Source organism: Coregonus lavaretus, assembly GCF_964263955.1.
Source record: "Coregonus lavaretus genome assembly, chromosome: 24".
NCBI lineage: Eukaryota > Metazoa > Chordata > Actinopteri > Salmoniformes > Salmonidae > Coregonus > Coregonus lavaretus.
The window spans coordinates 32,139,136-32,165,028 of record NC_140011.1 but is presented as its reverse complement, the minus strand read 5'-3'; the positions used below and the strand labels follow the sequence as shown (position 1 = coordinate 32,165,028).

General features: G+C 44.4%; 2 protein-coding genes across 2 annotated transcripts; one reads left to right on the top strand and one right to left on the bottom strand.

Annotated features, from left to right (window-relative positions):
• Window positions 1–1,428: 1,428 nt before the first annotated feature.
• On the top strand, window positions 1,429–5,613 carry LOC311099523 (V-set and immunoglobulin domain-containing protein 1-like; the record flags this gene model as incomplete). Its single annotated transcript, XM_084140225.1, has 7 exons — window positions 1,429–1,471; window positions 1,693–1,856; window positions 3,549–3,756; window positions 4,740–4,898; window positions 4,999–5,115; window positions 5,227–5,362; window positions 5,463–5,613. The coding sequence occupies 7 exons, from the start codon at window positions 1,429–1,431 to the stop codon at window positions 5,611–5,613; spliced, it is 978 nt and encodes a 325-aa protein (XP_083996351.1).
• Window positions 5,614–9,923: 4,310 nt separating this feature from the next.
• Window positions 9,924–11,847, bottom strand: gpr34l (G protein-coupled receptor 34 like). The gene is made up of 2 exons (XM_084140647.1): window positions 11,790–11,847; window positions 9,924–11,534 (listed from the first exon to the last, which is right to left on the bottom strand). The coding sequence occupies exon 2, from the start codon at window positions 11,445–11,447 to the stop codon at window positions 10,449–10,451; it is 999 nt and encodes a 332-aa protein (XP_083996773.1). The 5' UTR covers window positions 11,448–11,534; window positions 11,790–11,847; the 3' UTR covers window positions 9,924–10,448.
• Between the last annotated feature and the right edge of the window lie 14,046 nt (window positions 11,848–25,893).

Below are 25,893 nucleotides of genomic sequence, written 5' to 3'. Positions count from 1 at the left end.
GTGTACCTACTGTGTGTAAGGGTTTATTCACGATGGTCACATTCCGTTTTCATACAATCCAGCAGAACTGTAACATGGTAACATGGTAGCATGGTAACTGTAACATGGTAACATGGTAACTGTAACATGGTAACATGGTAACTGTAACATGGTAACATGGTAACTGTAACATGGACACCCTTTGCTCTGACATTTCTGGTGCTTTTTCTGATTATCCTTTTCATACATCCTGATGATGGTCATGGTATGACACCTTGGCAGACGTATATGAGCTCTGTGCCTAATGAGATGATTCCCTCCCACTCCCTCCACCTCGCCTCAACACCACCTCCATCCTCCACATCTCCCTCTACATCCTCCTTCCCCTTTTTCACTGCTGATCAACATTTTCCACATTGTTAATTTCTTATGTCACTTTATTGTAATTATGCACAATTAATCATACATGATTCATTGTCCCCCCTACACTCATAGAAAAAGGGGTTCCAAAAGGGTTCATCTGCTGTCCCCATAGGAGAACCCTTTGGGGTTCCATGTTGAACCCTCTTTAGAAAGGGTTCTTCATGGATCCAAATAACCCTTTTAGGTTCTAGATAGCACCTTTTTTTCTAAGAGTGTACCGCCGTGTCGAGCTCTTAGCATGAGCAGAGTGACGGGCGAAACTGCCATTAATAACTCAGCGCCAGTGGCAGGGAGTAAACTCCCCAGAGATAAGCAGAGTATTGTAGTGCTCTGGCTCACTCCTCCTCAGGGCAGGAGATAAAGGCCAGGTGGAGATTACATTACATTAATTACTTTGTCAGAAGCCCTGACCCAGAATGACTTACAAGGTACATTTAGAGCATATAAGAGGGAGAGATGAGCATCAGCCCAAGTACTGAATAATGAAATACTGGAACAGTCACTCACTGTCAATACCTAGTGGGCCACTGCAATAAGGTTAACAGACTGAAAGGAGAAAAATGAAAAAATGATATACTGTACTGTACTGTGTAGAGTACAACTGATAGCGTAAAGTGCAAAAACATACATTTAAGTGTGTCCTATATTCTTTAGCACAGACATCATGGTTTCCCCGTAAGTCTAAAGATTGAAGTAGGAACAAATGGTGCTAATTTGGAAATGCAAATCAACATTTTGAAAAATAACAGTCTGAGATTATTCCCGCCCAGTCTAGGTGATATGGCAAACAAGGCTGTGCACACAACTTGAACACCCCCATGATATGTACAGGCACAAAATCAGCCTGTACACTACCACAGAGTCCCCACAGGCTTATACAGTATGCTCTACCTAGGCGTTGCCCATTACAACTTAGTTGATAGGTAAGAACTGAGAAAGGTGAGGGATTTTGAGGTAGTGCGAGCAATACCACTCTTGACTGGCTTATTGAAGGAGACAGAAATAAGCTGCAACATTTCCTTTAAAATGTCCTCTACACTGAGAATGGTGCTGCTGTTCGGCATGATGGGTGAGTTACATGTTCATGTATTATGAAATAAATAATAATAATGATATTTCAGTAATGTGAAAGGATTTGGTACCCATATCTCTTGCTCTTACAAATGGGACTCTGGGCAAGTTTTAGAACGTTTGGGGTCTGATATTAAAGAATAATATTCAATCCGAATGAAATAAACATAAAAGTACACAAGTACAGTATATTTATTAACCCTGTCCTTTTTTTTTTAGGTTGTGGGCATTTCATCACAGTGACGGTTCCCCAGAAGTTTTTGAACGTGACAAATGGTGAAAGTGCTCTTCTCCAGTGCACGTTTGTTACCACTGAGCAGAAAACCAGTGACCTCATCATCCAGTGGAATTTTGTTGCCAAAGATTCCATGGTGCCACAGCAGGTATGTAGACCAACGTTACTCTGTGGCTTTCTTCACTCTGTCTCATGTTGCCACATTGTCACACTCCCTGTGTGTCCTCAAAGTCACCTGGACCATTCTCAACACCCAGAGTGCTCCAAAAGATATGTCTCTGTTCAAGGACAAAAGTACTAAATGCCTTGTTACTGTAGTTACAGAGATTTACAAAGATGTCTGAATTTGAAAATCTCTGATCAAACTGCTTTCAGGTTTACATGGAAATTCAGGAGAGTTATTGCAGTTGTACATGCTATTGTATTATATGAGGTCTCACAACCCTCTTAGTATTAAGGGTTCCAAAAGGGTTCTTCGGCTGTCCCCATAGGAGAACCCTTTTTGGTTCCAGGTAGAACCCTTTTTGGTTCCAGGTAGAATCCCCAAAGGGTTCTACATGGAATCCAAAGGGTTCTACCTGGATACAAAAAGGGTTCTTCAAAGGGTTATCCTATCGGGACAGCCAAATAACCCTTTAAGGTTCTAGATAGCACCTTTTCTTCTAAGAGTGAAGGATTGGTGCGTCTGTATTTTAATAAAAGCAGAGGCAGGTAGGCTACTAGTTCAATATGGTGGTTGCTCTTGAGTGCCCATTTTGTGACACACCCTGGCAAGACAACAAAGAGCCCAGTCACCAGAGCACCAGTGGCTCCCTGCCCTCCAAACACACACTAAAAACAAATTATTTGATGTAGTGCCAAATAAGGGTTCTTTGGCTTGTAACCATAGCGGAACCCTTTTTGGTGCTATATGGAACCTTTTTTAGAAGGTTCTATAAAGAACCATGCTCATAAGGTTCTAAATGGAACCTGTATGGTAATATAAATAACTATTTCCTAAGGGTTCCACTATGGTTACAACCCTTTTTGGGGCTATATAGAACCCTTTTTATGGTTCATTATAGAACCTTTATGGAGAATGGTCCTATAAAGAACCTTTCTCAATCTCAAAAGTTATTTGTAGAACCACACAGGGTTTTTTATTCTGGTTTAATAGCCATATTATATTGTATAAATGTCATAGGTTTTATTATTGTGTTTATTGACTAGTTGAATCAGTTGTGCTAGTTCTGGAACAGCCGGGTGGTCCCTGAGGAGAGAATTTAGAACTACTGTCTTAATCAACCATTCTCTATTGACACAAGGCCATACATGAGTCTTTCAAAGGATACTGACACTGGCCATAGTCATATTTAATATGTAATAGTGTAACACTGCAGATTAGATCAACTAGAATGACACCCTCAGTCACAGTTGCACAAAAAGAGATGTGCACAAACCACGTCCCAAAATATTCTAATGAATTCCGCCCCTACATTTTAATTATCACTAAAAGAGGAAAGAACCATTTTTGGAACTGCAAAGAACCATTGAAGGGCTCAAATGATGGTCAGTATGGTTCCACATAGAACCATCACCCTTCCCAAAGAACCATTGAGGAACCGTCATTTGTTTGTGTGCAGAAGCAGTGTTACAGTAGAGCAGAACGTCAGAAGTCTCACTAACATGGGTTTTCTCCATATTTTCTGGCAAATTGGAACCTTCTTTTGTAGAATGAGCAATCACTGAAATATCAACACGAAATCTGTCAATCAGTGCATAAATTGTTGTGTTTTTGGTAAGAAATGGTTTTCCAGTGGTTTTATGTAGGCTCGAAGACATTCTTGCTGTTACTTTCTAGGTGTATTACTCTCAGTCAGGAGAGGACGTGATTTCCAAACCATATGAAGGCAGGTTGAAGCCTTCCAGCTCTCCAGCTACTACCAACAATGCCTCAATAACAATAAGCAACATGAAAGTGTCCGATGCAGGGGCTTACACATGTGAAGTCCGCAACTTCCCTGATGTCAATGGGAAGACTGAGGCCACCATCATTGTCAACATTCTTGGTAAATTCTGTTTTTACATTTGGTCAAATGCTTTGAAATAAGTCATGGTTTACTTCACCAATGAATATAGGGAAGTCACATATAATAATAAATAGTAACGTACAGTATATCCTTCTTCCTATGCTAGTGTCAACACAACACACAACCAGATCTTTGAAGTTTTTTCCCTAATCTGAGTTTTGTGATCATTGAATTACATGCCGTCTGTGATTCCATTCATTCACAGAGTTACCAGGACAACATTGCTGGCCTCAGTATCCACAGTAGTTTCCATGGGAACTGGAGCAGACTAGTATCTTCATTGTCAGTGTCAGAAATTAGAACAGGAACACAGGAGTACAAGACCGCCTCCCGACATGTCTCGTACTCTTTAGGAATAGAATGGAGAAACACATGACTCTATTTTAGATTGAATTAATGATTCCCAGTTCGATAGAGCAGAGAGGTTGTATTGAAGCATTATGGTGAAGGCAATACACTGTATTCAGTCCTAACATGGACATGCTGTTGGTCTTTTATTTTTTATCCTGTTTATACATTTGATTGTACCAATCCACAATGGCTGCTCATCTTACAAATAATATACTTGCGTATGATTGGTCATGTCTGTTGTATAAATGTGTCATTTTAGTCACCGTAAACACTGCAAGTACCATGATGTACAACGTCACCATTGTCACCATAGCAACGCATAAGAGACACTCAGGGGGATGACATCATCTTTGCTAGACTGCTCATGTTTGATTGAATATATCACTGTAATGACTGGTATCAAGCACTGGCATTCAGTGTTCTGCATTCCAACTGTCAAACGTACCTACTACTAGACAAAATAGCTAGCTACTGGTCCAGGGCAAGTGTTGACTTTCATGTCTAACTTTGGACATTTTCTCTGATTACCAGTAGTTTGATCAACTGGGTCCAGATTGCAGCATATTACGTAAAGTTAACACATGCTCTCTCTCTATCACATGGTCTGTAAGAGAGGCCCTCTGTGCCATTCTGTGCTGTCCATGGTGATGTGGAGTCTGGTCACCTGGTTACCCTCACCTGCCACAGTGAGCAGGGAAGCCCCACCCCCTCCTATACCTGGACACAACTGGACCAGGACAAGACCAAGAAACCTGTGCTGGGGAACACCGGTGGGTTGCCATACTGTTCCTCCGTCCCCCATCACTCTGTTGTGCTCTGATTCATTAGAATGCTTTTTGCTAGACTTTTATTCTCTCTTGTTCTTTTCAGATCCGAAAACAGGATCGTTGTACATCAGAAACATATCCCAGTTTGAGTTTGGAGAGTACCAGTGCAGTGCCTCTAACGTTGTGGGATCTGCCACTTGCACTGTGGAGCTCAACCATGGTATGGGTAACATATATGATGTTGTTTTGATTGAATGTGGCTATGTAATCTGCACACTGCTATAGACACACTGCTGTAACTAATCTTACCAATAACCCGCCTATTTAACAGAGCTAGGTGACGGGGCCATTGCTGGTGCAGTCATTGGAGCACTTCTTGGAGCTGTCCTAATCATTCTTATCGTCTTGTACATGACACACTCCATGAAGAAGCAGAAATACAAGGATACCAAGGAAACAGAGATGCAGTGAGTGGTTATGATTTGTGCTGCACTATGAAGTCATTGACATTAATACAATTTAAATGTGAGGTGCTGTGTTTCACCTACAGTTCCTCTCCCCCTCCAGGGCCAAACCTAAGAGTTCGGCCACGGTGGCGTATGAAGGCGTCCCTACCATGGGGAGTGGCCACCAGGCCTCTGTGACCTCCGGAGGGGTTCCCATGGCAACACACAGCCACATCTATGCTGACGCTGATGGAGAGGAGGCCGAGGCTTAGGAGAGGCCTGACACACACGTCTGGGGTGACATCACTGTCTGGGATGATATCACTGTCTGGGGTGATATCACTGCTCTGAAAAACAATGCTCCACTGGAGGTTACCAATGCCCGTGTGACATGTTTGGAGAGAGTATCCATAGCATTTTTACTTTTGTTTCTGAGTTTGTGTTTTTGTATAGTGTGTGTTTTATTGACAATTTAAATAATGCTTCATATTTGTTTTGTCATTTAAGAAACGTAAAGTTATTGTATTCCGAATATCTTTATTTCACGCGCAAAAAAATATGAATCACTCTACAGCCTGATTAATTCTAATATGTGGTAATCCATCCATTCCCTGACTAGATATCATGATCTAATGCCAATTGCATATTCATTGTGACATTCTAACCAATGATGACTCATCCATGTTTTCTGGAAAAAATAAAGAAACATTTAATTTTGCATAAACTGTTTCAATACTAATGTGGATATACACATGCTTTGGAATGACATGGGGTAAATCCTGAGCCTGAGGAGAGCTCAATACTGTATGTTTGGGATGTAAGGAATGTGATGACTCCCTGAGTCCCAATGGACTTTCCAGGCCCCCCGAGGAGAGCGACATGAGATAAGCACAGCCAATCAGAGGTGGACTCGGCCATTTTACCTTAACGCCTCGCTGCTGTCTCCAATAAATACATTTCTAAGAAATAGAAGGGAATAAAATACTAGAATAGTGCTCTTTGTTAATGTTGGGTTAACCCCTTGTCTTTTTCCATTATAGGGAGACGGAGAGAGCTGTGTGAGTGCAGAGTCCATCTGATCCCGAAGTCACGATTCAGATAAGCATGAAAACAGAAAATGAGCGTGGACCTATGTCTCTTGTGTGGACAGATGGATACTCCAGACAATTGGCCCAAACAGTAATGAAAAAAATGGTGGTAAAATATTATGCCACATGCTGATTCAAAGACAATATGAATGACCAGTAGGGGGAGCTGAAAGTCCAGAACTGGTGTTACTGTTAACAAAAACACAGGAAACAACTGAGATCAGTGCTCTGTAGGATTAAATAAAAGATAAGAATAGGTTTGAAATGTAAGAAAAATTATAATTATAATTTACAGGTTATATGATATACAAATGACAGAAAATAAGGTTGTCAACAGGTATTTTACTGCAAGATCAACTCATACGAAATGCAAATATCCTAAATATGCACCAATCAGTATTTATCCAAGATAAGGACTTGAAATGGCTTTGTTCTCTGTAATGAAAAGCTGCTGATCATCTGCTAGAGATATCATCAATGTGAACGTCTGGCTTTGAACAGCGGGTATATCACTCTTTCCTCTGCTCCTCCATTTCAACTGATAATTCTCTGTGATCAATCTATGCTGTCAGTCGAAGCCGAGCCTGTTTTTGAGCAGTAGGTGATAAAACAAACTAATTCAACCCATAATTCACCTGATAAATCAGAGAAAAACTGAGTGAATCCTAACAGTGATTGGATTAGACTATTTAAAAAGTAGATAATGTATTGCCTCTACTATACAGACTACTCACCTACAGTTGAAGTCGGAAGTTTACATACACTTAGGTTGGAGTCATTAAAACTTGTTTTTCAACCACTCCACACATTTCTTGTTAACAAACTATAGTTTTGGCAAGTCGGTTAGGACATCTACTTTGTGCATGACACAAGTAATTTTTCCAACAATTGTTTACAGATTATTTCACTTATAATTCACTGTATCGGGGTGGCAGATAGCTTAGTGGTTAAGAGCGTTGTGCCAGTAACCGAAAGGACGCTGGTTCTAATCCCCGAGCCGACTAGGTGAAAAATCTGTCAATGTGCCCTTGAGCAAGGCACTTAACCCTAATTGCTCCTGTAAGTCGCTCTGGATAAGAACGTCCGCTAAATGAATAAAATGTAAATGTAATCTATCACAATTCCAGTGGGTCAGAAGTTTACATATACTAAGTTGACTGTGCCTTTAAACAGCTTGGAAAATTCAGGAAAATTATGTCATGGCTTTAGAAGCTTCTGATAGGCTAATTGACATCATTTGAGTCAATTGGAGGTATACCTGTGGATGTATTTCGAGGCCTGCCTTCAAACTCAGTGCCTCTTTGCTTGACATCATGGAAAAATCAAAAGAAATCAGCCAAGACCTCAGAAAAAAATTGTAGACCTCCACAAGTCTGGTTCATCCTTGGGAGCAATTTCCAAACGCCTGAAGGTACCACGTTCATCTGTACAAACAATAGTACGCAAGTATAAACACCATGGGACCACGCAGCCGTCATACCGCTCAGGAAGGAGACGCTTTCTGTCTCCTAGAGATGAACGTACTTTGGTGCGAAAAAGTGCAAATCAATCCCAGAACAACAGCAAAGGACCTTGTGAAGATGCTGGAGGAAACAGGTACAAAAGTATCTATATCCACAGTAAAACGAGTCCTATATCGACATAACCTGAAAGGCCGCTCAGCAAGGAAGAAGCCACTGCTCCAAAACCGCCATAAAAAAGCCAGACCATGGTTTGCAACTGCACATGGGGACAAAGATCTTACTTTTTGGAGAAATGTCCTCTGGTCTGATGAAACAAAAATAGAACTGTTTGGCCATAATGACCATCATTATGTTTGGAGGAAAAAGGGGGTCACTTGCAAGCCGAAGAACACCATCCCAACCGTGAAGCACGGGGGTGGCAGCATCATGCTGTGGGGGTGCTTTGCTGCAGGAGGGACTGGTGCACTTCACAAAATAGATGGCATCATGAGGAAGGACAATTATGTGGATATATTGAAGCAACATCTCAAGACATCAGTCAGGAAGTTAAAGCTTGGTCGCAAATGGGTCTTCCAAATGGACAATGACCCCAAGCATACTTCCAAAGTTGTGGCAAAATTGCTTAAGAACAACAAAGTCAAAGTATTGGAGTGGCCATCACAAAGACCTCACCTCAATCCTACAGAAAATGTGTGGGCAGAACTGAAAAAGCGTGTGCGAGCAAGAAGGCCTATAAACCTGAATCAGTTACACCAGCTCTGTCAGGAGGAATGGGCCAAAATTCACCCAACTTATTGTGGGAAGCTTGTGGAAGGCTACCCAAAATGTTTGACCCAACAATTTAAACAATTTAAAGGCAATGCTACCAAATACTAATTGAGTGTATGCAAACTTCTGACCCACTGGGAATGTGATGAAAGAAATAAAAGCTGAAAGAAATAATTCTCTCTACTATTATTCTGACATTTCACATTCTTAAAATAAAGTGGTGATCCTAACTGACCTATAACAGGGAATATTTACTAGGATTAAATGTCAGGAATTGTGGAAAACTGAGTTTAAATGTATTTGGCTAAGGTGTATGTAAACTTCAGACTTCAACTGTACTTACTTAAATTGATCAGTACTCTGTTATCGTTTAATATCAATGTACTTTAATATAAATATTTTGAAAGCAAGTAAACAATGATTCCATAATAATTAGAGAATCTCAAAGTGTTTTCTGAGGAGATAATCCATTATGAACATCACATTTAATTGAATTCCAAAACACTATATATCCATTTTCAGGATTGTTGGTAAATAAGCTTTTATTGTTTAAAGAAATTATGAAAGAGATTAGATAGTGAAAAACACACCAATCATTGCATGGGGTTGTTCAATGACAGATATGTATTTGTTTTAATTCTGTCACTTGATGGTTCCATTTTCAGAAAGACAAATAATCATAATAGCAAAATGCTATATGTCCACCTAACTGTCAGATAAATAAGTAGTACTGCTAGGTTTTACTAAGTAAATGTAACAAATAACTACATTCTTAATAAAGAAATATACAAATAATACATTTGTGACATCAACATTAAAATGATTTAAAACAGTAATATGAGATCTCTTTTCCCACTAGCACTGACTTTGCTGATAAATACTTTGTTGAGGGAAAATGTACTTGATACGATTGTGATGTGTTGTTGTCTCACCAAGCTATCTTAAGATGAATGCACTAATTGTGTCGCTCTGGATAAGAGCATCTGCTAAATGACTAAAATGTAAATGTCATTTTAGTCATTTAGCAGATGATCTTATCCAGAGTGACACAAATGTGAAAATTGGTGGATATAGCATTTTGGAAATAAACTCTTCAAATGAAAGTAACTTTGATGAATTTAACTAATGCAATTGTAAAAGGCAAATACCTCCACAAATAAACGTAATGGTTCTCTATTGTGTGAAAATATAAATGTATTGATCCCATGGCAGAAAAAACATTATTTTTAAAAGTGCACAAGACTGTCACAACATGGTCATAGCAGCCTTTGTCAGTGTACTTAATTTAATGAATACATTTTCTGCCAACATAGACGTTTTGCGACTACACGTATCTTGTGGCCTTCAGGTGAGTATGTAGGTCATTGAAATGAAATGAAACAGCATACTCATCTTGGGGAATTCCTTGTGTGTAAGACATTTAAAGGGTAATGTTGTATATTGCCCTTTTACCCATGAGAACCTAAGGCCACCCTCCATAAGTGTGAGTAACATACTCAAACAAAAAAGAATGCACAAATTCTAATAAATAAATAAAAAACATTCTTACTGGACCAACAATTATACAAAGTCCAGTAAGAAATTGATAACAAGAGTTCATATTTATATATATCTTTCGTAAAGGACATTCAATAATATCCTATACTTTATTTTATAGAGTCAATAGTATCAACAGTATTAACACGTATTATACATTATCTTTTTCAGTTAATCCAACTTTGTTTAATGTCCATTATCCAAATTAATTTGTGCAAAATGTTAAAATTGCCTGCCTTAGATACTGTAGCTCTATATCTCTGTAATAGATCGGTTAATACTGATGCGTCTGCTGTTAACAGCGTACATGGTCTTGAACTGCCCCTGCAGGGCACACAGGATGGTCCTCCTATAGGTGCAAGACAGGAAGTAGTAGATGATGGGGTCCAGACAGCTGTTGAGGGCAGACAGCATCAGAGTGAGCTCATTGAGGATGTGGAGAATCTGCTTACTGCCCAGGGCCTGGATCACATCCATCTGGGCCAGCACGTATGGCACTCGCACCAGGTGGTACGGCAGGAAGCAGAGCGTGAAGATCACCGGCACCACAAAAGTCTTCAGGATCACCCTGCTCTTCCTCCGCTGGGCCTTGGGGTCCTGGTTGCCTAAGGACATGTTCCTCAGCTTGGTGGTTATCCTGGCGTAGAAGCAGATGAAGAGGAGGAAGATAGAATAGAAGAAGGTCACCACGGTGAGGTTGGCCACGCCCCCCAGAAGACCTTTGTGGTGGAAGTGGAAGCAGATCCTGTCACAGGGGTGCTGCCTGTTGTTGCTGAGGAAAAAAAGAGGCATGACCAGGACCAGACCTGCCCACACAGAGAAGGACGCCCGGTGGCTCCACCGCACCCTGTGGATTCTCAGGACCCACACAGGCTTGATGATCTTCAGGTAGCGATCCAGGCTGATCAGGCTGAGGAACAGGATGCTGGCGTACATGTTAATGTAGAAGAAGACGCCCAGTACCTTGCAGAGGTAGAAGGGGCCCGGGCTGTTGTGGTAGTAGACCCGCAGGGGAAGACACAACACCAGCAGGAAGTCAGACATAGCCAGGTGGTTCATGTACACAGCCATGGACGAGTCGGAGTGCTTCCTCAGGAAGAACACAAATATGGTCATGGTGTTGCTGACCAGGCCGAAGAAGCAGATTATTGAGTAGAGAATTTGTAAGGCAGGAGAGAGGATGCTGTCATGGATCTCACAGGAGGTGCCGTTCACATCAAGCCCACTGGAGTTGTCTCCTAGTTGCCTCATCGTCCCACTAACAGGGTGGTATTCAATCTAGTCCCACTGGCCGATACACAAGCTGAATCACAAGGACGACGCACTCTGATCAATCACCTAAAGAAAGGCAAAAGTGTAATTAAAACCCATTCATTTCAAGGACAGCATTTTATAAACACCATGCATACATGGATTTTCTTTCAATGGAAGGAAACAAATGTTGATCAAATAATTTGATCAAATCAAATAAACAAAATTGATAAAAGTGATGAAAATTGCAATCTTTTTTAATATATGCTGTGTTGATTGAAGTCTGAAATAAACTATTATCAAGCCATGCTATTACAAAAGGAAACATAAGCGAGAACTTACCTGGGTAGCTGCTCTGCCCTCCGCTCCACTCCACTCTCAGTCTCAGACTGAAATGAATGAGTTCCTGTTCATGAGTAGTGCTTTTGACAGAACCAAGTCCCATCAAGGAAATACTGAAGTGTGACGTGAGTCAGCCATCAAATATCCCGTAACGGCACCTTCTGTGGCTTCCTCTATCCCACAGCTTTCAGCAAAGGGAAAATGACACTGAGACGTTTCAGAGCGCCCTGTCATGACGTTGACATAGCTAGATGTGGAGGAGTAATACTTGAAGAAAACACAACATTGTCTTGACTTCATTGTTTTGGGGACTATAAGAGGTTATGATATACTGCTTCTGGGTCTATGGAGAACAAGCATTTTGAAGCAGATTCCTTTGCTTGTCATATGTGAATATGATTATTAAATAATATGACACTTGCTAACACATTATTGGAATGCAGGTTATGTTTCTCCAAGGGAAATACTACATTTACAGAAGTATGACCAGGTACAGCGATTTACCCTAATCACTATCCCTCTGCTGAGAACAGCAAGGTTCATATTCAATCACCAAAACTACCTCTTCTTATGTAAGAAGTAACTCATTAATAAAGATCAATGGTTTTGTATGTTGTTGAGGAACACAAGAAGGGCACACTGGAAGTTCTCACTTCTGCTCAAGAAATGAATGGACTATCATCTGTCAGATTTAAATATCCACAGGACTGGCCACCCCTCAGAGCCTGTTTCCTCTCTAGGTTTCTTCCTAGTTTCCTGCCTTCTAAAACAGTCTCAATAGTAAATCTGATAATGTAAGGGGAAGTTGGAGATTTGTGTGGATATTTGGATGCTTCAAGTAACTTCCTACGTCATGAACATTTTATCAAGATATCATGAGAGACTAAACTATGACTCTTCAGTGTCTTGTTACAGGATATAGCAGCATGTTGTGTTCTAGATACAGTTTCACTTCCCGTCAAGACAAAACCTCAGACCCTTCACCACACTAACCTGATAGAAGATATATCTGGTCAGGAAGAACTCCTGGACCTACAGTGACCATCCCCTATAGCAGGCTTTTGTCAAATTAACGTCAAAATCTGATTATGTTTTTGCATTTTAGCTAACCCTAACCCTTTTCCTAACCTTAACATAATTATCCTAACCTGCTATGTTAATTATCCTAACCTGCTGCGTAAGTTCTCCTAACCTGATGTGAAAAGTCAAATCTGACAAAAGCTGTATCCCATCTAGTCAAAACCTTTGGCAGTGTTTCCCAACTCTGATCCTTGAGTACCCCCAACAGTACATATTTTTATTGTGGCCTTGAACAAGCACACCTGATTCTACTTGTTGACAACTAATCATCAAGCCCTTGACATGTTGAATCAGGTGTTGTTGTCCGGGGCTACAACAAAAATGTGTGCTGTTGGGTGTACTGAAGGACTGGAGTTGGGAAATACTGCCTTATAGGATCCAAGGTGATGTCCACATGCTGTCATGGAATCCCTCCAGTGTAGTCTGATTAATCAGGCTGTAATACACAATTAATTGGTATATACAGCCTGAAACTAATGCCTGCAAAATCGTGTAAATGTTCCTTAAAAGCCAGAATGTTGAATAAAATGACATTTAAACTTACTCTACCGCTTGTCTGTGCGGTTTGACCTTCAGCTTATTAGTCAAACTACCTCCAGTGTAACTACTGACACAAGGCAGAGAGCCAACAACCTTTGTGGTAGGCTTGATTCTGCTGATGGTGCATCACTTTATGAGCTGGTTAATGACATACAGATTTCCTGTTCAAGAGGATGTTAAATGGAGGTCTTCAGGGTTTTTGCTTTTGTGGTATCGCAGCTTGAACCTTATACTGGATTAGCAAACCACATATTGAAAAGAAAAACATGTAGAACAGGAAAGTACATGCCCTAGCAGTCTGCAAAAGCACAGAAAAGTAATACATTCACAACAGAGTCTGGTTTCAACAACCTCACCACCCACATGCTAAAACTCCCCAAGTCACCTACCGCCAAATTAAGTCATCAGATAAGTCTATGTTATCTATGGTGCTTGCAACTTTCTTTCTCAGTGCATTCAAGGTGAAGCTACCTCATACACCAGTATGTTTTAAGGAGTGTTTCTCTTCTCATTGGTCTTCTGGAATTCCGGAAGCATTCTTTAAGCATCTGGAAGCATTTATAATTTGTCATCTGATACAATGGACTGTGGCCATGGCCGTAGCTACATATTATGAGGACGCAGAGGTCAGGGGAAAAAAATGGGGAGGGGGTGGGCCTCAGTTGGGGACGCAACAACTGTTGAGAGCTAGAATAGTAGAATACACAAGGTGCAATTTTCGAACTTGGTTGTGCATCAGCAGTTTTCCTCTTGTTATATGTCACTCACTGACAGTCATTCAATTAGCCCTTCAGTTAAAGGTAGAGTCAGCGATATTACGTAGATGCAGAAAGTAAACAGTATAGTGGGTAAAGCGTGAGGATCAACTTCTCCACTGTTTTGGTCCCATGGCTACCAAGCTGTGAACAGCGTGACGCGAACCGCTGCTCATGCACAGATACTGTGTGTGACTGTGTGAGAGTGAAGTCTTGCATCTCGCTCATCCCAATATCTGCTGTGCTGCTCGTTGCAATGTCCTTTCTCTGAGTCTACATTTAAACATTTTTAGATTGGTAAATTAGCCTAGTTAGTCTAGCCAGCTATCTAAACTTGTAGTAATCATGGTCGAACTACTAACTGGACACGCAGGGCACATGCCCAGCGGGCCCCCATTGATTTTGTTAGTCACTCTCAGATATCATATTAACATGGCATATGTGATGGCAAAATACGTAGAATTGCAGGGAATTAGCTGTAAAACAGCAACAAAAAAACGTATGCAAAGGAAACGTACCTCACTAAAACTCAGACCCTGGCTACAGCCCTATGACTGTGGCTGGGGATTCAACCTGACACACCCACAGCGGATGGCATTGGGATTGTTAGAGTGATACCAAATAAATACACCACCCCTCTATCATTATTACCATTCTCCCCTGTGTCACTCTGTGGTACCTGTAGTGTTTTTTTCTGGTCAGGTCATTCCCCCTCCTTCATAGTTCTTTCCATAGTATAAAACAGACATGCGTCAGAATCATCTGCAACCCTTTTGAGTTTCACATACATAAAAAGGAACAGTAAATGTCTAAGCTGGGTCTGGTTTCATGTAGCAGTGCATGCCACTGTGCAAAACAAAAACATCCTGAGACAACACAGAACTTCATAAGGTTATTGCTGTGGCCACAGAGTGAGCACAGCTGCATCAGTCAGGCTGAGTCACACAGGTAGCCCAATTCTGATATTTATGGTCTTTTGACCAATCACATCAGATCTTTTCAAATCAGATATTTTTCAGAGCTGATCTGATTGGTCAAAAGACCAATTATTGAAAAAAAAAGATCAGAATTGGGCTGCCTGTGTAAATGCAGCCACAGTATCGCTTTATCTCATTTGGTTGACAAAGGTTGTCAAACTGCTTCCTCAAACATGAAGCAGAATACATCCACTGAAGTTAATGCATAAAGAAGTGCAGGACATGTTTGAACTGGTAATCAGAGCAGACGTTTTAGGAAAAGGGAAGAAACTAGAGCTATATACCACTAAAAGAGAACTTAAGAAAACAAATGGTTAAAATCAAATCAACTCGCATTTTATTTGTCACATGCGCCGAATACAACAGGTCTAGACCGTACCGTGAAATGCTTACTACTGTTTTAGATACACCTACCTGAGGTAGAACAAAACACAACCATGTTTTCTTCACATCTCTAATGTCTCCCATTCATGAAATAGATGGTTGTGTAAAAATATTTTACTGCAAAAGTGGTTAAATTGATAGATATTGTGACACACCCGCTAAACTCAAAAAATTCGGAATAATGCAAACAGCATTAGGATATCTTAATGCATCTTGGAATTACAGATATAGAATAGGCGGACATTTCAACCATTAATATTTATGATGAATGTAAGCTTTACTTTTTGGTAGCTGATTAATAGGCAAGTCAAATTTGCTATCTTTCAGTGCTGTTTGGTCCTGCCTGACAAAAATACACTGTATTTTGATGTTGTGGCTATTGTAATCGGCTCTCAGGAAAACAACTGGGCTCAGACATCGAAATTACCTTTTTGGGGTTCCAAGGTTCCTTGAAGGATTTTCTATCTTTAGCCCTTACTCCTGTAATTTAGTCAGGGGGCCAGCAAAGATTATCTTTGGGGCCACCCTGCCTCAAATCCAATATGCCATCCAAAATTCAATATGGCTGCCATAATACCATTTGATGGAGGTCAAATCACATGTAAATATGAATTTTATAGATGAATTGTGTACAACACTCATGCCCATAAAGACTGTTTTGGTGTAAATCAATTTGATTATGAAACAATGTGGCCAACATCATTACGCTCAGACACCTTCGCCTGCATATAAATTGCCCTGGTTTATTTCGTATTGTGTTATTCTGTCTTTAAAAGGGTTTCCTACGGCTCTTGGTATAACAAGAACTATGAGTGGCACTGCCATGCCTCTGTTTTGTTTGAATAGCTGAAGCCAACTGGCTGTTCAATGTGTGTTCATGTTTTTTACAACACAGGCACATAGTAGTGTAACTAAGTTACAGGAAAGCAACCTGTAATACAACAGTCAGCTACTCTAGTAGAGTATATGTACAGCTCTAACATTTCCCCTCTTTTCCTCACTGAAAGTGTGCAAGGTTGATTCAGTCTTGACCAGGTGACCAGGACATGAGTGTGTCCTAACAGGGTGAGGAGACAAAGTAGCCAGTAATGGTTGTAGTTCTGGGGCCTGACCAACTTGCACAGCTAACTGGTCATTCTGGGCAAGCTGCAACGACAAGGCTAGTATCCTTCCTGTATGACTGGAAGGGTATTCAGGGCTTTGTGATCAGTTTCCATTTCCACAACAGTTGGGTGCAGGCACTCAGATGCAGCTTGTATGCCAACGAGACCCACTAACTAACTGGAATGTTATCTCAGCCTGAATGATGCAGGGGATACTCCAGTAGTGGAATGGTTAGTTGTCTGGTTGTGAAGGATAGTCTGTAAAAGGGTTGTCACAAACAGACCGGCCCTTAGATCCTTCCAACACCTAATTGACCTGTGGTTGGAGTTTTTAATGTTGAATGTGGCAAAAAGTCCTGCCCGTCACTCACGTCCTACATATTCCTTTATATTCCTTTGGAAGTCGGGTAGGATGATTATATGGCCGATATTTACTGCCGACCTTGTGTAGGTCTACAATCTTGTCCCTGACATCCTTGGAGAGCTCTTTGGTCTTGGCCATGGTGTTGCTGTAGGTGGGTGTGGTGGTGGAATCAGGCGCAGGACGCAGAAAGTAAGTCCAAAAGACTTTAGTGGATGCACAAACACAAGCACAAATAAATGCCCTGAGGCGAGAACACCGCACGCAGGCGAAAACAAAACGGGCGCACAAAACAGGTGCGACAAAACACTCCAACACAATGGAGAACAGCTCAACCGAGCAAACATGTATACGTACTAGCAAAACGCACGACAGTGAAAACAATCACACACAACACTTGACAAACACAACGAGAACTTATAGGACACTAATGACACTAAACGATAACAGGTGTACAATACCAGACCAGACCAAACGAACATAGAAACATACAACGGTGGCAGCTAGTATTCCGGAGACGACGAACGCCGAAGCCTGCCCGAGCAAGGAAGAGAGGCAGCCTCGGCCGAAACCGTGACAGTACCCCCCCCTTGACGCGCGGCTCCAGACGTGCGCCGACTCCGGCCTCGGGGACGACCAGGAGGACGCGGAGCAGGGTGCGTCGGGTGACCACGATGGAATTCCGTCAGGAGAGACGGGTCCAAAATGTCTCTCCTCGGCACCCAGCACCGTTCCTCCGGGCCGTACCCCTCCCACTCCACTAGATATTGGAGACCCCCCATCCGACGTCTCGAATCCAAGATGGACCGCACGGAGTACGCCGGTGCCCCCTCGATGTCCAATGGGGGCGGAGGAGTCTCCCTGATCTCATTTTCTTGGAGTGGGCCAGCTACCACCGGCCTGAGAAGAGACACATGGAACGAGGGATTAATACTTTTATACTCAACAGGTAGTTGTAATCTGTAACACACCTCGTTCAATCTTCTCAGGACTTTAAATGGCCCTACAAACCGCCGACCCAGTTTCCGACAGGGCAGGCGGAGGGGCAGGTTTCTGGTAGAGAGCCAGACTCGATCACCAGGTGCGTACACCGGTCCCTCACTGCGGTGGAGATCGGCGCTCACCTTTTGACGACGGAGGGCCCGCTGCAGGTGGACGTGTGCAGCGTTCCATGTCTCCTCCGAGCGCCGCACCCACTCATCCACCGCAGGAGCCTCGATCTGGCTCTGCTGCCAAGGTGCCAGAACCGGCTGGTAACCTAACACACATTGGAAAGGGGTTAGGTTAGTGGAGGAATGGCGTAGGGAATTCTGGGCCATTTCGGCCCAGGGAACGTACCTTGCCCACTCCTCCGGCCGGTCCTGGCAGTATGTTCTAAGAAACCTACCCACATCCTGGTTCACACGTTCCACCTGCCCATTACTCTCCGGGTGGTAACCCGAGGTGAGGCTCACCGAGACCCCCAACCGCTCCATAAAAGCTCTCCAGACTCTGGAGGTAAATTGGGGACCTCGATCAGACACAATATCCTCGGGTACCCCGTAGTGCCGGAACACATGGGTGAATAGCGCTTCGGCGGTCTGCAGGGCAGTAGGAAGGCCCGGCATAGGGAGCAAACGACAGGCCTTAGAGAACCGGTCCACAACGACCAGTATAGTGGTATTCCCCTGTGAAGGAGGAAGGTCAGTGATGAAATCCACCGAGAGGTGAGACCATGGTCGTTGTGGAACGGGCAGGGGTAGTAACTTACCCCTAGGCAGATGTCTAGGCACCTTACACTGGGCGCACACCGAGCAGGAGGAAACATAAACCCTCACATCCCTCGCCAACGTGGGCCACCAGTACTTAGCACTAAGACAGTGCACTGTCCGGCCGATACCAGGGTGTCCAGAGGAGGGTGACGTGTGAGCCCAATAGATCAATCGATCCCGAACCTCGAGCGGAACGTACTTCCGACCCTCCGGGCATTGAGGTGGACTAGGGTCGGTGCGTAACGCCCGCTCGAGTTCAGCATCGACCTCCCACACTACCGGTGCCACCAGACAAGACTCCGGCAGTATGGGAGTGGGCTCCACGGACCTCTCCTCCGTGTCATACCGCCGAGACAGTGCGTCTGCCTTACCGTTCTGTGACCCAGGGATGTACGTGATCTTAAATATGAACCGGGTCAAAAACATATTCCACCGCGCCTGGCGAGGGTTCAGTCTCCTCGCTGCCCGGATGTACTCCAGGTTACGGTGGTCCGTCAAAATGAGGAAAGGGTGTTGAGCCCCCTCAAGCCAGTGCCTCCACACCTTTAGGGCCTGTACCACGGCTAACAGCTCCCTGTCCCCTACGTCATAATTTCGCTCCGCCGGACTGAGCTTCTTGGAATAAAAAGCACAGGGGCGGAGTTTAGGTGGCGCGCCGGACCGTTGCGAAAGCACGGCTCCTATACCGGCCTCTGACGCGTCCACCTCTACCTGAAATGGTAAAGAGGGATCCGGATGCGCCAGCACCGGGGCCGAGGTAAACAGGTCCTTCAGCCTCCCAAACGCCCTGTCCGCCTCGGCTGACCACTGCAGACGCACCGGACCCCCCTTCAAAAGAGACGTTATGGGAGCTGCCACCTGTCCAAAACCCCGGATAAACCTCCGGTAGTAATTCGCAAACCCCAAAAACTGCTGCACCTCCTTCACAGTGGTTGGCGTTTGCCAATTACGCACGGCTGACACCCGGTCTACCTCCATCTTCACCCCTGACGCAGACAACTGATAACCCAAAAAGGAGACCGACTCCTGGAAAAACAGACACTTCTCTGCCTTGACATACAGGTCGTGCTCCAACAGCCTCCGCAACACTCGGCGCACCAGGGCCACATGCTCGACTCGGGTAGACGAGTACACGAGAATGTCATCTATGTACACGACCACCCCCTGCCCCTGCATGTCCCTGAAGATCTCATCCACGAATGATTGGAAAACTGAAGGAGCGTTCATCAACCCGTATGGCATGACAAGATACTCGTAATGGCCCGAGGTGGTACTAAAGGCTGTCTTACATTCATCGCCCCCCCTAATGCGCACCAAGTTGTACGCGCTCCTGAGATCTAATTTAGTGAAGAAACGCGCCCCGTGCAATGACTCCGTCATGGTCGCAATCAGCGGGAGTGGATAACTGTACTTCACCGTGATCTGATTGAGACCACGGTAATCAATGCACGGGCGTAACCCACCATCCTTTTTCTTCACAAAAAAGAAACTCGAGGACGCAGGGGAAGTGGAGGGCCGTATGTATCCTTGTCTCAGAGATTCGTCTATGTAAGTCTCCATAGCTCTCTTCTCCTCCTGAGACAGAGGATACACATGGCTCCGTGGGAGCGCAGCTCCTGCCTGGAGGTCTATCGCACAATCTCCCTGCCTATGGGGAGGCAACTGCGTCGCCCTCGACTTACTGAACACAATAGCCAAATCCCCATACTCAGGGGGAACGTGCAATGCGGGCACCTGGTTTGGACTCTCCACCGAGGTAGCCCCTACGGAAACGCCTAAACATCGACCCACACACTGAGCAGACCACTCCATCAGAGCCCTCTCCTGCCACGAAATAGACGGGTTATGGGTACTCAACCAGGGCATGCCCAGCACCACCGGATACGCAGGCGAGTCGATCAGAAATAGCTGGATCATCTCCTGATGAACCCCCTGCGCACACATCCTAAGTGGCGCCGTGACCTCCCTGATCAAGCCCGCACCCAACGGACGGCTATCTAGGGCATTAACGGGGAAGGGGACGTCAACAGGGAGAAGGGGAATCCCTAAGGCTAAACAAAATCTCTTATCAACAAAATTCCCAGCCGCGCCTGAATCTACCAGCGCCTTATGCTGGGAATGAGGTGCGGCCTGTGGAAAACGCACAGGTATACAGAAGTACGCAACAGAGAGCTCTGGGTGAGTGGGGCGCCTACTCACCTGGAAGGGCTCCCCAGTGCGGGGCCTGTCGTCTTCTCCCCTAGGAGGCCATCCCCAGCACCTAGCCGCGGTGTGTCCTCCCCGACCACAGTTGGTGCAGGAGATGGACCCCCTCGTACTCCGACCCCTCCTCTCTCTAGCGCCAGCGCCCCCGAGCTCCATGGGGCACGGCTCGGAGGCGCTGGAGGGTGAAATGGACGGACCCCCCTCGGGACGTCCGCGGGTAGCTAGCAGGGTATCCAGCCTGATGGACATGTCGACTAACTGGTCGAACGAGAGGCTGGTGTCCCGACAGGCCAGCTCCCTACGGACGTCCTCACGTAGACTACAGCGGTAGTGATCAATGAGGGCCCGCTCATTCCACCCTGCATCCGCCGCTAGAGTCCGGAATTCCAACGCGAACTCCTGGGCACTCCTCTTCCCCTGCCGGAGGCAGAACAGACGCTCCCCCGCCGCTTTCCCCTCCGGGGGATGGTCAAACACCGCCCTGAAGCGGCGGGAGAACTCGGCGTACGTGATGGTGGTAGCGTCTATTCTCCTCCACTCGGCGTTGGCCCATTCTAACGCTTTGCCGGAAAGGCAGGAGATCAGGGCGGACACGCTCTCGTGTCCCGAGGGCGCCGGGTGCACGGTGGCCAGGTAAAGCTCCACCTGGAGAAGGAAGCCCTGACACCCGGCAGCGGTCCCATCGTAGGCCCTCGGGAGCGAGAGTCGAACTCCTCTGGGTTCCGGAGCGGGAATGGGCTGACCTGCCGATGGTGAGGGCAGGGAAGATGGCGTTGGGGGTGTCCCTCGGGTCTCCCAGCGTTGGAGGGTGGTGATCACCTCCTGCAGGGCGGACCCCATCCGCAGGATCTGGTCATTCTGCTCCCGGACCCTGTCCTCCAACGTCTCCTGTGCTGCTGCGGCTCCTGCTGATTCCATTCGAGCAGGTGTGTGATTCTGTCAGTGTTGCTGTAGGTGGGTGTGGTGGTGGAATCAGGCGCAGGACGCAGAAAGTAAGTCCAAAAGACTTTAGTGGATGCACAAACACAAGCACGAATAAATGCCCTGAGGCGAGAACTCCGCACGCAGGCGAAAACAAAACGGGCGCACAAAACAGGTGCGACAAAACACTCCAACACAATGGAGAACAGCTCAACCGAGCAAACATGTATACGTACTAGCAAAACGCACGACAGTGAAAACAATCACACACAACACTTGACAAACACAACGAGAACTTATAGGACACTAATGACACTAAACGATAACAGGTGTACAATACCAGACCAGACCAAACGAACATAGAAACATACAACGGTGGCAGCTAGTATTCCGGAGACGACGAACGCCGAAGCCTGCCCGAGCAAGGAAGAGAGGCAGCCTCGGCCGAAACCGTGACAATGGTGGAGAGTTTGGAATCTGATTGATTGATTGCTTCTGTGGACAGGTGTCTTTTATACAGGTAACAAGCTGAGATTAGCAGCACTCCCTTTAAGAGTGTGCTCCTAATCACAGCTCGTTACTTGTATAAAAGACACCTGGGAGCCAGAAATCTTTCTGATTGAGAGGGAGTCAAATACTTATTTCCCTCATTAAAATGCAAATCAATTTATAACATTTTTTACATGTGTTTTTCTGGATTTTTTTGTTGTTATTCTGTCTCTCACTGTTCAAATAGACCTACCATTAAAATTATAGACGGATCATGTCTTTGTCAGTGGGCAAACGTACAAAATCAGCAGGGGATCAAATACTTTTTTCCCTCACTGTACATGATGACATACAGCATCTTTGTTTAAGTTTGACCATCCTAAGGGGCCTCTTGCTTGCCATATGTCCTCAAAGAGATGTGGTGATTCCTGAACAGTTTCCCAGACCAATGCATGAGTCACCACAGCCATGTGAATCCAGTTCAGGTGTCACATGGGCTGGCCAGCCATGGGTGGTAGCATATAAGGGCAATACACTTTCCAGACTGCATTTTGGTCAGTTGAATGGCCTCCTGATGGTCCAGTTCCATGGTGTCTCTTTCTGTATTAACTGCCAGAGGGGAGGACTGATGGTGGAGTGGGGCTTTCGATGACAGTTCTGGGAGATTCAGGATGGCATTGACATTGGAGAGGTGTGTTGGTTCACTATGATGAACACCGGCCTTATGAGCTTGTCATCAAGTGGTTGCATTCTCCCCATACACCATAACGTCACCAAGTCAACATGTACGGCAATGCCAAGGCAGACTGGGAGATTCAGGTTGGCATTGACATTGGAGAGGCGTAATTCCTATGACATGTGAAGGCCCAGTAAGTTGATGGCATTTCTTGTCAATGAGTGTCAGATTGTGTTGGTTCATTGTAGTGAACACCTACCTGCCTTTTGCGCTTGTAATCATGTATGGTTGCATCCTACCCATACGCCATAATACCACCAAGTCAACATATCCAGGCTCTGTCATAGCCGGCCGCGACCGGGAGACCCACGGGGCGGCGCACAATTGGCCCAGCGTCGTCCAGGGTAGGGGAGGGAATGGCCGGCAGGGATGTAGCTCTGTTGGTAGAGCATGGCGTTTGCAACGCCAGGGTTGTGGGTTTGATTCCCACGGGGGGCCAGTATGAAAAATAAAAAAAGAATGTATGCACTCACTAACTGTAAGTCGCTCTGGATAAGAGTGTCTGCTAAATGACTAAAATGTAAATGTAACTCCAGGACAGACAGCCAGGATGGTGGACATGATTTTTTGAAAAAATAAATGTGCCTGCTCAACCCAAACAGCAGTAGAGTGCACAAATGCAGTGAGCCAGCGGAAGGTCATGTTGGATTCAGGAAGCCATTTTGGACTAGCAATGAGTCAAAGCTTAAGGATGTGACTTAAGAGCCTAATCCTGGAGGCACAAGTTATACCACAGTTGGTATACCGCAAGTTGTAGAGCTAGGGAGAGGGTGTCCAGAGTTCTATTTCCTTTTGTTGGAGCCTCCGATTTGCCTCACTGATCCTCAAAGAGGCTTGTGACTTTGAATATTTGGTGTTTAAATGCCAAGCAGTCTGCTGCCTTTTCTATATGCAGACAATCTCAGCTAACAACAAATGTTCCCGCAACTTTAAAGAACGTTCCCTTAAGAATGTTCCTGTGATGTACAAGGAATGTTTCCAAGAGACCATTCCCTTAATGTCAAATAGAACTTACCCAGAACGGGGTAACCATGTTCTCAGAATTTAAGATATTAATGTTCTAGACACATTTCATGGGAACATTGCAAGAACATTCATGTGTCCAGTTTTCTGTGGGTTAGAATATTCCATCAACTTCGCACCAAACATACACAGAAAATGGTTGCATTCCCTTAATGTCAAATAGAACTTACCCAGAACGGGGTAACCATGTTCTCAGAATGTAAGATATTAATGTTCTAGACACATTTCATGGGAACATTGCAAGAACATTCATGTGTCCAGTTTTCTGTGGGTTAGAATAATATTCCATCAACGTCACACCAAACATACACGGAACATAGTTGCCATGTTCTCAGAATATAAGATATTCTAGACATGTTTCATGGGAACATTTCTGTCTATCAGTTGTCAGCACATTGGCTAATGGTCCCAAAGAAACAGCCCCCCCCCCCAAGTAACCTCGTTACTGAGCCAATGAAGGCCCTGATTGGTGAACCACTGGTCCAGTCATAGCTCTTTGTCTGCTGGCAAGGTCAAACACATTGCTTTTAACATTCATTGTTTTCAACATGTTTGACAGTTACATTGTACATGTTCATTTATACAGTAATTATTATTCAACATGTCCTCACATGGGATTTGAACTCACAACCTCTTAGTTCACAGCACTCAATCTTCCCATAACGCCACCATGTCTATGTGAGGTATCAGTTAATCGGACAATTCTCAACACTGAATTAATATACTTTTTCCAGCAATTTAAGGGCTTTCTGTATGTTGTCTAATGTTGGTGGGGCATGTTAACCTGTTTTAATGACAGTCCTGAATCACTATGATCAATAAAATAGTTTTTCTTGAGTGTACTCTTAACAGAGCTGAGATTTACTTAAAAGTGCATTCACCCTTTTGGTTCAAGACCCAATAGGGTAGTCACCCTACTCTCACATTGTTAGCAATATATAGTAATGTCATTATTTGGCAACAGTTACAACTTTAAAAACAACAGCAAATCAGCTCCAAGTGATTTTAATTTGAGAAATCTGTTCCAAAGTATTGTGTTTTGCTCTAACTGGCGTAGGGGTATTTCAACAACAAAAGGCCTTTTTTAGGATTGCCAACTAGCCTATTTTATGTGGTGGTGACCGTGGCAAGAGCTGGCCGTGGGTGGTGACCGTGGCAAGAGCTGGCCGTGGGTGGTGACCGTGGCAAGAGCTGGCCGTGGGTGGTGACCGTGGCAAGAGCTGGCCGTGGGTGGTGACCGTGGCAAGAGCTGGCCGTGGGTGGTGACCGTGGCAAGAGCTGGCCGTGGGTGGTGACCGTGGCAAGAGCTGGCCGTGGGTGCAGTAACGTAATTAAACCACCGGATGACAGACAAGCGTTAATTACCAAGAGCACTCGGATATGAAATATTGTGTTTGACAGGGCTTTTCTCAAATCAAAATGAAATCCAATTTTATTTGTCATTCGTAAACAACGGGTGTAGACTAACAGTGAAATGCTTACTTACGGGCCCTTCCCAACAATGCAGAGAGAAAAAATGAGAAATAATATTATTATAATAACACTAGGAATGAGTAACAATGAGTAACGATAACTTGGCTATATACACGCGGTACCAATACCGAGTCGATGTGCAGGGGTATGAGGTAATTGAGGTAGATATGTACATATAGGTAGGGATAAAGTGACGGCAACAGGAAAGATAATTAGCAGTAGCATATGTGATGAGTCAAAAGAGTTAATGCAAAAAGGGTCCGTGCAGATAGTCCAGGTAGCTATTGGTTAACTATTTAGTAGTGT